The 10,958-nt window shown below is 43.7% G+C and overlaps 1 protein-coding gene across 1 annotated transcript in view; it reads left to right on the top strand.

Moving 5' to 3' along the window:
- Positions 1–270: 270 nt before the first annotated feature.
- The window catches only part of pole2 (polymerase (DNA directed), epsilon 2), a 24,442-nt gene continuing 13,754 nt past the window's right edge, over positions 271–10,958 (top strand). The window contains exons 1-10 of the mRNA XM_083633387.1: positions 271–367; positions 1,015–1,115; positions 1,264–1,339; positions 1,679–1,756; positions 1,886–1,979; positions 2,228–2,302; positions 2,470–2,553; positions 2,973–3,029; positions 4,773–4,821; positions 10,758–10,830. Coding sequence (XP_083489513.1) covers positions 297–367; positions 1,015–1,115; positions 1,264–1,339; positions 1,679–1,756; positions 1,886–1,979; positions 2,228–2,302; positions 2,470–2,553; positions 2,973–3,029; positions 4,773–4,821; positions 10,758–10,830 — 758 coding nt within the window. The 5' untranslated portion in view covers positions 271–296. The remainder of the gene's footprint in view (positions 368–1,014; positions 1,116–1,263; positions 1,340–1,678; positions 1,757–1,885; positions 1,980–2,227; positions 2,303–2,469; positions 2,554–2,972; positions 3,030–4,772; positions 4,822–10,757; positions 10,831–10,958) is intronic.

The following is a 10,958-nucleotide window of genomic DNA, read 5'->3' as shown; positions in this document are numbered from 1 at the left end:
TCAGCCAATCAGAGGCAGAGAGGGGCGGGTCATGCCTTCGCCTAGCCTTCGCCATCATGGGAAAAAAAAATATCGCTAACCTGTCAGTCAAGTTTGCCAGAATAACCTCCGGTCGAAAATAAAAGCTATATTAAAGTGGGCGGACTGTTCTTGTTTTATTTTTATGTCGTTCTTCCTTTTGAAAAAAAAAACGAAGGAAGAGGAGGAGCCGGGAGGAAGCTTTTTGCGCAGGAAGTGATGAAATACATGAGGAAGTTAACATTTAGCGCCAAAGCTCGAGTTGACAACAAGCAGCTATGGACCTCGTTCGCAAAATAAAGACTAAAGTGTCTGCGGGCTTCAAGATGCGGGGACTTATACTGAGACCGTATGTATTTTAAAAACCGCTTGTATTCGTAAAAAGTGTTGTTGTTTTCCAACGTACTTTTAGCTAAATAACATCACAGTTGGTTACGATTTCCAGGGTGTGCCACATCAAACAGGGACGGTATTGGATACGAGACTATCTCCCTAGTGACTAACGCTAACCTTGGTCACACAAGAAAGACGAAAAAATATTTATATTTATAAATATATAGCGTATACTACTACTACTGTACTCCTCTCTATACTGCCCCCCCTGTGGGTCAAGTTGAAGCAGGCTAGCATCCAAACGCTCCAAGTTGCTTATAATGATTGCCTGAGGATTCTACTTAGGAAGCCAAGGTGTTGCAGCGCCAGTGGAATGTGTTGTGGTGCAGGAAGGAGTTAACACATTTCATGCCCTGTTATAAGGTTATCTGTCTGAATGTGTCTCAGAATAGGATCATTATGTTTCTGTCTCAACCTAGTCTCAGTGCCACTAGATACCTGTCTTGCATCTGGAAACATTGGTACAATGCCTTATTGTATTATTGTTGAGTGGCTAATATTCTTGTTGTGATGTTTGCTTGCCTTATATGTATTGTGTTTTTTTTTAATTGGACCTTGTGTCTGTTAATAAAGTGATGATGATGATGCATAACTTTGTTTCAGTGAAGCCAGCAGATACCTTGTGGAGGTGCTGGAGTCCGTCAATCCCATAGAACTGGATGATGTTATTGAAAAGGTCCTAGATGCAGTGGAAAAGCAGCCATGTAAGTACAGTCAGTCTCGGCAGGTGATAAAATGCAACTTGAGAGAAGATAATTGATGTTGAGTTAGTATACTATACAGTACATTCTTTGTGTGCTTGTCTTTGATGCTTGTGGTGTATTTTGAATGTGTGGTCACGCTTTCCAACAGTGACCTCTACCATGATAGAGCTGTCTGTGGTGGAAAGTGCCGTGCAGGACTGCACTCAGTCTTGTGATGAAACCATGTAAGTTATATGGTGCTGCTTCAGCTTCCTCTCGCTTTATTAGACAACTCATTGTTTTAGTTGAATAGTTTTTATTTTATTTTATTCTGTTAATCATTTGATAGGTTATTCAGTGAAATGCTAAGTGCCTATCGGTTATTTACAAATATGTGTTCATGTAAACAAACCTACATTTAAAGTTGTCGTTTTGTATGATTATGTTAATTTGCATGATAGCAAATAGTCGACTTGTGGTACAGTGAGACGTTTTTATAGCTAACCAAACTAATAATTATATGTAGCTCTATTATCCTCAAGCAAAAGTGACTTGTTGATGAGGGTTATTTAACTGTTTTCCAGAGATAACGTTTTCAACATCATTGGAGCCTTTGATGTGCCCAGATACATTTACAGTGTGGAGAGGAAGAAATTTGTCCCGTAAGTAAAGTGACGGTTTCTCTCTCCTTTGTGTCAAAATGAACCGACAAAATTAACAGATTTGCAGATTTCCCCCCCTGCAAATTCTTGACCTAGAGCTTATTTTTTTAAATGATGTCTGTCTCTCAGCATCAGTATGACCAGCTATCCAGCCCCCAGTCTGTGTGGTCTGGCCAAAGACAAGGCTGAACTCTTCAGAGAGCGCTACACAATGCTGCAACAGGTCAGTGATCTCTAACTTGACTCCGCCAGATGGGGCGGTATTGAGTTCACAAGTTCACAATACCTGTGAAACAAAGGTGAAGCAAACCCATCCATCTGGCAGCGTCAGGTTAAGTGAGCTCTGCTTCCCTATGCCTTTCACTGAGGTTTTAGTGGCCAGACTGAGGAACTGTATCAAAATAAACCTTGCTGATATTTCCAATATGTGTAGTTACAATGTATTTATATCGATGTTTTGTTTGTTTGTAGCGAACGCATCGGCATGAGCTCTTCACCCCACCTGTGATAGGAGCTGCTGTTGAAGAGAGCAGAAACAAATTTCAGGTATCAAATCTCAAGCCCCTACAGACGCTACTGTAACTAACATTATAGACTAATGCTTATCAAATCCGCTCGTCAGCATCCAGGGGGCTGGATTTGATCGATGCAGATTGTTTTATTGAATGTAAAACACTTTTTAACTTGATTGATTTGCTCTTCAAATGTTTCAGTTAAAGACAATTGAAGCACTGCTGGGCAGCACAGCTAAACTGGGAGAAGTCATCGTATTAGGGATGATCACACAACTGAAAGAGGTGAGTTGGTGGTAACACTAACTTTGACTTGACTTGGACAGCACGGTGGATCAGTGGTTAGCATTGTTGCCTCACAGCAAGAGGGTTCCGGGTTCGAACCCCGGTCCGTCCGGTCCTTTTTGTGTGGCGTTTGCGTGTTCTCCCCGTGTTCGTGTGGGTTTCCTCTGGGAGCTCCAGTTTCCTCCCACCATCAAAGACATGTATGTTAGTCCTCCTGTCATAGCATTGTAAAGCCTAATAACAATGGAGAAATCCAGTTGTGTTCGTCACAAAATTCTCCCTTGACTTTGTAAATTTCCTTGAAATTATTGAAGATTTATTCAACCAAACTTGTGAATGTGTTGTTTTCCTGTTTATTGGTCGGCACACCGTGTATTTTTATGTCTAGTTTGATCTTACTCCTACTATCTTTTTTCTAGGGTAAATTCTACCTGGAGGACCTGAGTGGAACAGTACAGCTGGACATGTCCAAGGCAATATCCTTTCATTCATGTAAACACATGGTGCAGTGCAGCAGGGACTGTCCAGTATCATTACTTTATATTATAGAATATTTTATAGCTTCTTCTTGTTTTTAATGTAATAATAACAAAATGTCTATAGTATCCTGGTGTGCGCTGGGATATAGGGTTGCACGATATACCGGTACTACAACAGTACCGCGATACCCTGGCATTAAAAAGGATACTATACCACGTTAATTTAGTACCGATACTTTTAAAAATGACATGAGTTGCATTGCATCCATGTGCCACCGTCTGTTTCTCCACTGGAGTCTGTGTGCTGCAGCTTTGCTCTGTCTGTTTCAACTCCCTGTGGGCGTGCCAAGTCCACCCTCCCCTGTCTCACTGACACTCCACTCTCCACTCCTCTGTTCAGCCGATCGGGTGGACATGCAGTGTTGCCAACTTGGCGACTTTGTCGATATATTTATCTACTTTTCAGACCCACGTGGCGACTTTATTTCTCAAAGGCGACTAGCGACAAATCTGGCGACTTTTTCTGACCATGGGAAGCAACGTTAATGTGTTGAATCTCTACGGATTTTGCCTGTAAATTGGTGCTGGAGCTGCTGGCTTTTCTCCCTCCCTCTCTCTCTCTCCTCTCTGCCTGTCACATACAGCGCTTCGCCTTTGCTCGACTGCAGCCTCTATCCTACCTGAGAGCAGCAGCATAGGGTTTGCTCATTTCTAACAGCGTATGTCGAATCTGGCCCACGGAGTCAGCACTTAATATTACAACCATACAGTCAGATTACAACGGCTATGCCGAAGCGTGCACGGACACAGCTGTCCGTCTGTAAAACGATGTTTACACAGGCAAAAGGGAGACAACACGTCCACTTGACTTGCCAAAGCATCTCTCCAACAGACGATCCGACTAGTACAAAGTGTGACAGTTTAGCGAATGTGATAACGTCAAGTCAAGCGAGTGTGATTTATTTTGTGAGAAGCAAACTTTTTTCAGCGTCGTTTGATGAGGCAATTAAAGGCAATGCGCCTAACCTCTGCCAAGGAGGTAGGCTATATGACGGTGTTTAAGAGTGATATGAGGTTGCAAACTGTATAACGTTAACTGTTAAAGAAATCACATACACTAAGTATAAGGGACATCAGATTACTGCATATTACCATGTAAAAGCTTTAATAACACTGAAAATTATTTATTTATTTAGAATAATCCATGATTAATGTTATACTAATTGTCAAAAACTCACCTACATGTATTAACAAACAAGAAAACACTTGACACCACATACCACATAGGCCTACTGTACATTTTATTGTGAAAAATAATAAACATACATGACATTAACTGTAAATCTGGCACTTAATGATGAAGCTCAAACTCAGGATTATACTAAAGTAGACTGAACAGAAATTATTATATTCTGCGCTCTACTGAACACATTTCCTCATTTTCTATTTAGTCAAATGAGATGCCAGCAGAATCAGCACCAACTCAGTTGAGGCAGCCTTCCCCAGCTATCTTTGAACACCACATAAAGTATGATGAAGACTCAAAACATGAATTTTAACTTCCATGTTCTTCTGTCATCCATTATTACACGACTTTTCCTGTTGCTTTAGCTTTTTGCCGTGGTATCGTTTAAGTATCGAGTATCGAGATATTTAGGCAGGTATCGGTATCGAAGTCATAATTTTGGTATCGTGACAACCCTACTGGGATATTGATTTGTTCCTTAACCATGTTCTCACCAGTTTCATAATGGCCTGTACACAGAATCCTGTTTTGTGCTGGCAGAGGGTAAGAGCTAATATAGGCTAGTTTTTAATCCTTTATTGAATCTTTTTCAAGAGACACTTGAGAACATAAACATCCATAAAAATAACAAAGAAAATACATAATACCATATAATCTTTAACTTTATACTTATACCTTTTATTCTGGAGCATTATAATTAGCCCTTTATACATATATATACATATATTCATTATACGCTTTATTCCAGATGTTTGTGTAAAGTACAGGTGTTGTGTGAGGTGAAGCCGTGTCCTCTGTCCAGATGTTTGTGTAAAGTACAGGTGTTGTGTGAGGTGAAGCCGTGTCCTCTGTCCAGATGTTTGTGTAAAGTGAGGTGTTGTGTGAGGTGAAGCATTGTCCTCTGTCCAGATGTTTGTGTAAAGTGAAGGTGTTGTGTGAGGTGAAGCAGTGTCCTCTGTCCAGATGTTTGTGTAAAGTGAAGGTGTTGTGTGAGGTGAAGCAGTGTCCTCTGTCCAGATGTTTGTGTAAAGTGAGGTGTTGTGTGAGGTGAAGCAGTGTCCTCTGTCCAGATGTTTGTGTAAAGTGAGGTGTTGTGTGAGGTGAAGCAGTGTCCTCTGTCCAGATGTTTGTGTAAAGTGAAGGTGTTGTGTGAGGTGAAGCAGTGTCCTCTGTCCAGATGTTTGTGTAAAGTGAAGGTGTTGTGTGAGGTGAAGCAGTGTCCTCTGTCCAGATGTTTGTGTAAAGTACAGGTGTTGTGTGAGGTGAAGCCGTGTCCTCTGTCCAGATGTTTGTGTAAAGTGAAGGTGTTGTGTGAGGTGAATCAGTGTCCTCTGTCCAGATGTTTGTGTAAAGTGAAGGTGTTGTGTGAGGTGAAGCAGTGTCCTCTGTCCAGATGTTTGTGTAAAGTGAAGGTGTTGTGTGAGGTGAAGCAGTGTCTCTGTCCAGATGTTTGTGTAAAGTGAAGGTGTTGTGTGAGGTGAAGCAGTGTCCTCTGTCCAGATGTTTGTGTAAAGTGAAGGTGTTGTGTGAGGTGAAGCAGTGTCCTCTGTCCAGATGTTTGTGTAAAGTGAAGGTGTTGTGTGAGGTGAAGCAGTGTCTCTGTCCAGATGTTTGTGTAAAGTACAGGTGTTGTGTGAGGTGAAGCCGTGTCCTCTGTCCAGATGTTTGTGTAAAGTACAGGTGTTGTGTGAGGTGAAGCAGTGTCCTCTGTCCAGATGTTTGTGTAAAGTACAGGTGTTGTGTGAGGTGAAGCCGTGTCCTCTGTCCAGATGTTTGTGTAAAGTACAGGTGTTGTGTGAGGTGAAGCCGTGTCCTCTGTCCAGATGTTTGTGTAAAGTACAGGTGTTGTGTGAGGTAGGGATGGGCATTTTAAGCAATTTAAATAGTCGAGTACTCTCCTTCTATTATGAACGAGTGCTCGAGTACTCGCGCGGGGGGCGCGGGCTGTGTGATTACTATGGTAATGACTGAGCAGGGGTAATCTGCTGTGTAGGGGGCTGTTCACACATAACGTTTGCATTTTTGCATGGAAAAAGCGCTACCTGGAGCATTTTTTGTCAGGAGAGAGGGACTGACTGTGATATTAGGTGACGCTAAGCTAACATCTAAAGCCTACCTTTAGACAGTATCTCCGATGGTTGGATTAGCACTTTGGAGCAGACAAGTTGTGAAACAAGCGAAGGCATTTGATTTCCAATACATGTCCATTGTTGCTGAATAGTGATCACCATGATGCGATTGTCTCCCAAAAAGTGATTCTTTATCCACATTTCTTGTGACTAACGTTATGGGAAACGACAGTGTAGTCAGTAAACTAGTGTAACGTTTTGAATGAGTTTTATCGGGCGTGCGCTATGAATAAGCGTGCTTCTCATTCGGGAGAATATATCCAGGCACCGTTTTCGGGAAGAGCTGGAAAACTTCCGGTTAAAACTTTCAAAAATAATGTTACTTAAACAAAAGTAAATAGCTTATTGATGCACGTTGGAGGAGAAAAGGTATTTCAACGAATGAAGCAGCATCCTTGTATCAAAATACTCGTTGTGATGTTATATGGCATGAAACTGTGGCTGTAACGCATTACTCAAAATAAATAAGGTTACAATAAGCGTTTTATTTTGAAAGCAACAAAGCGGATGACGTACTTGTACATTCTGGCTGACTTGACGCCCGGCCGTGCAGTTGCTGCTGGTTGCTGCCAGATCCACATGACGATGCGTGCGTAGATCTTCTATACCATTTTTAAAGGGGTGGGGAGTGGGGCGAGTACCCGAACAGCAGAAACGTTACTCGAATACTGACGTTATGAACGAGTGCTCGAGTACCCGAGTACTCGAGCCCATCCCTAGTGTGAGGTGAAGCAGTGTCTCTGTCCAGATGTTTGTGTAAAGTGAAGGTGTTGTGTGAGGTGAAGCAGTGTCCTCTGTCCAGATGTTTGTGTAAAGTGAAGGTGTTGTGTGAGGTGAAGCAGTGTCCTCTGTCCAGATGTTTGTGTAAAGTGAAGGTGTTGTGTGAGGTGAAGCAGTGTCCTCTGTCCAGATGTTTGTGTAAAGTACAGGTGTTGTGTGAGGTGAAGCAGTGTCTCTGTCCAGATGTTTGTGTAAAGTGAAGGTGTTGTGTGAGGTGAAGCAGTGTCCTCTGTCCAGATGTTTGTGTAAAGTGAAGGTGTTGTGTGAGGTGAAGCAGTGTCCTCTGTCCAGATGTTTGTGTAAAGTGAGGTGTTGTGTGAGGTGAAGCAGTGTCCTCTGTCCAGATGTTTGTGTAAAGTGAGGTGTTGTGTGAGGTGAAGCAGTGTCCTCTGTCCAGATGTTTGTGTAAAGTACAGGTGTTGTGTGAGGTGAAGCAGTGTCCTCTGTCCAGATGTTTGTGTAAAGTGAAGGTGTTGTGTGAGGTGAAGCAGTGTCCTCTGTCCAGATGTTTGTGTAAAGTACAGGTGTTGTGTGAGGTGAAGCAGTGTCCTCTGTCCAGATGTTTGTGTAAAGTACAGGTGTTGTGTGAGGTGAAGCAGTGTCCTCTGTCCAGATGTTTGTGTAAAGTGAAGGTGTTGTGTGAGGTGAAGCAGTGTCTCTGTCCAGATGTTTGTGTAAAGTACAGGTGTTGTGTGAGGTGAAGCAGTGTCCTCTGTCCAGATGTTTGTGTAAAGTGAAGGTGTTGTGTGAGGTGAAGCAGTGTCCTCTGTCCAGATGTTTGTGTAAAGTACAGGTGTTGTGTGAGGTGAAGCAGTGTCCTCTGTCCAGATGTTTGTGTAAAGTGAAGGTGTTGTGTGAGGTGAAGCCGTGTCCTCTGTCCAGATGTTTGTGTAAAGTGAAGGTGTTGTGTGAGGTGAAGCAGTGTCCTCTGTCCAGATGTTTGTGTAAATTACAGGTGTTGTGTGAGGTGAAGCAGTGTCCTCTGTCCAGATGTTTGTGTAAAGTGAAGGTGTTGTGTGAGGTGAAGCAGTGTCCTCTGTCCAGATGTTTGTGTAAAGTGAAGGTGTTGTGTGAGGTGAAGCAGTGTCCTCTGTCCAGATATTTGTGTAAAGTGAGGTGTTGTGTGAGGTGAAGCAGTGTCTCTGTCCAGATGTTTGTGTAAAGTGAAGGTGTTGTGTGAGGTGAAGCAGTGTCCTCTGTCCAGATGTTTGTGTAAAGTGAGGTGTTGTGTGAGGTGAAGCAGTGTCCTCTGTCCAGATGTTTGTGTAAAGTGAGGTGTTGTGTGAGGTGAAGCAGTGTCCTCTGTCCAGATGTTTGTGTAAAGTACAGGTGTTGTGTGAGGTGAAGCCGTGTCCTCTGTCCAGATGTTTGTGTAAAGTGAAGGTGTTGTGTGAGGTGAAGCAGTGTCCTCTGTCCAGATGTTTGTGTAAAGTACAGGTGTTGTGTGAGGTGAAGCCGTGTCCTCTGTCCAGATGTTTGTGTAAAGTACAGGTGTTGTGTGAGGTGAAGCCGTGTCCTCTGTCCAGATGTTTGTGTAAAGTACAGGTGTTGTGTGAGGTGAAGCAGTGTCCTCTGTCCAGATGTTTGTGTAAAGTACAGGTGTTGTGTGAGGTGAAGCAGTGTCCTCTGTCCAGATGTTTGTGTAAAGTGAAGGTGTTGTGTGAGGTGAAGCCGTGTCCTCTGTCCAGATGTTTGTGTAAAGTACAGGTGTTGTGTGAGGTGAAGCAGTGTCCTCTGTCCAGATGTGTGTGTAAAGTACAGGTGTTGTGTGAGGTGAAGCAGTGTCCTCTGTCCAGATGTTTGTGTAAAGTGAAGGTGTTGTGTGAGGTGAAGCAGTGTCTCTGTCCAGATGTTTGTGTAAAGTACAGGTGTTGTGTGAGGTGAAGCAGTGTCCTCTGTCCAGATGTTTGTGTAAAGTACAGGTGTTGTGTGAGGTGAAGCAGTGTCCTCTGTCCAGATGTTTGTGTAAAGTGAAGGTGTTGTGTGAGGTGAAGCAGTGTCCTCTGTCCAGATGTTTGTGTAAAGTACAGGTGTTGTGTGAGGTGAAGCAGTGTCCTCTGTCCAGATGTTTGTGTAAAGTGAAGGTGTTGTGTGAGGTGAAGCAGTGTCCTCTGTCCAGATGTTTGTGTAAAGTGAAGGTGTTGTGTGAGGTGAAGCCGTGTCCTCTGTCCAGATGTTTGTGTAAAGTACAGGTGTTGTGTGAGGTGAAGCCGTGTCCTCTGTCCAGATGTTTGTGTAAAGTGAAGGTGTTGTGTGAGGTGAAGCCGTGTCCTCTGTCCAGATGTTTGTGTAAAGTACAGGTGTTGTGTGAGGTGAAGCCGTGTCCTCTGTCCAGATGTTTGTGTAAAGTGAAGGTGTTGTGTGAGGTGAAGCCGTGTCCTCTGTCCAGATGTTTGTGTAAAGTGAAGGTGTTGTGTGAGGTGAAGCATTGTCCTCTGTCCAGATGTTTGTGTAAAGTGAAGGTGTTGTGTGAGGTGAAGCAGTGTCCTCTGTCCAGATGTTTGTGTAAAGTGAAGGTGTTGTGTGAGGTGAAGCCGTGTCCTCTGTCCAGATGTTTGTGTAAAGTGAAGGTGTTGTGTGAGGTGAAGCAGTGTCCTCTGTCCAGATGTTTGTGTAAAGTACAGGTGTTGTGTGAGGTGAAGCAGTGTCTCTGTCCAGATGTTTGTGTAAAGTGAGGTGTTGTGTGAGGTGAAGCAGTGTCCTCTGTCCAGATGTTTGTGTAAAGTGAAGGTGTTGTGTGAGGTGAAGCAGTGTCTCTGTCCAGATGTTTGTGTAAAGTGAGGTGTTGTGTGAGGTGAAGCAGTGTCCTCTGTCCAGATGTTTGTGTAAAGTGAAGGTGTTGTGTGAGGTGAAGCAGTGTCCTCTGTCCAGATGTTTGTGTAAAGTGAGGTGTTGTGTGAGGTGAAGCAGTGTCCTCTGTCCAGATGTTTGTGTAAAGTGAAGGTGTTGTGTGAGGTGAAGCAGTGTCCTCTGTCCAGATGTTTGTGTAAAGTGAAGGTGTTGTGTGAGGTGAAGCAGTGTCCTCTGTCCAGATGTTTGTGTAAAGTGAGGTGTTGTGTGAGGTGAAGCAGTGTCCTCTGTCCAGATGTTTGTGTAAAGTGAGGTGTTGTGTGAGGTGAAGCAGTGTCCTCTGTCCAGATGTTTGTGTAAAGTGAAGGTGTTGTGTGAGGTGAAGCAGTGTCCTCTGTCCAGATGTTTGTGTAAAGTGAAGGTGTTGTGTGAGGTGAAGCAGTGTCCTCTGTCCAGATGTTTGTGTAAAGTACAGGTGTTGTGTGAGGTGAAGCAGTGTCCTCTGTCCAGATGTTTGTGTAAAGTACAGGTGTTGTGTGAGGTGAAGCAGTGTCCTCTGTCCAGATCTTTGTGTAAAGTGAAGGTGTTGTGTGAGGTGAAGCAGTGTCTCTGTCCAGATGTTTGTGTAAAGTGAAGGTGTTGTGTGAGGTGAAGCAGTGTCTCTGTCCAGATGTTTGTGTAAAGTGAGGTGTTGTGTGAGGTGAAGCAGTGTCCTCTGTCCAGATGTTTGTGTAAAGTGAAGGTGTTGTGTGAGGTGAAGCCGTGTCCTCTGTCCTCCAGGTTGGTACGAGGACTCTGTGTTCCATGTCAACGCCTTCGGCTTCCCTCCAACAGAACCGTCTTCAACCACAAGGTGGGTGGATCAGAGAGAGAGAAAAAGGCCCTGAGACTGTGTAGAAACCTCATACCGTGGTTCTCAAACTTCTTCACAGCAAGGAGCCCTAAACGGACACAAATTAGACCACAGTCCCCCCCCCCCCC

Source organism: Poromitra crassiceps (assembly GCF_964638095.1).
Source record: "Poromitra crassiceps genome assembly, chromosome: 3".
In the NCBI taxonomy this organism is placed as follows: Eukaryota; Metazoa; Chordata; class Actinopteri; order Beryciformes; family Melamphaidae; genus Poromitra; species Poromitra crassiceps.
The sequence above is the reverse complement of the archived record's forward strand: the minus strand, read 5'-3'. Positions and strand labels throughout refer to the sequence as shown.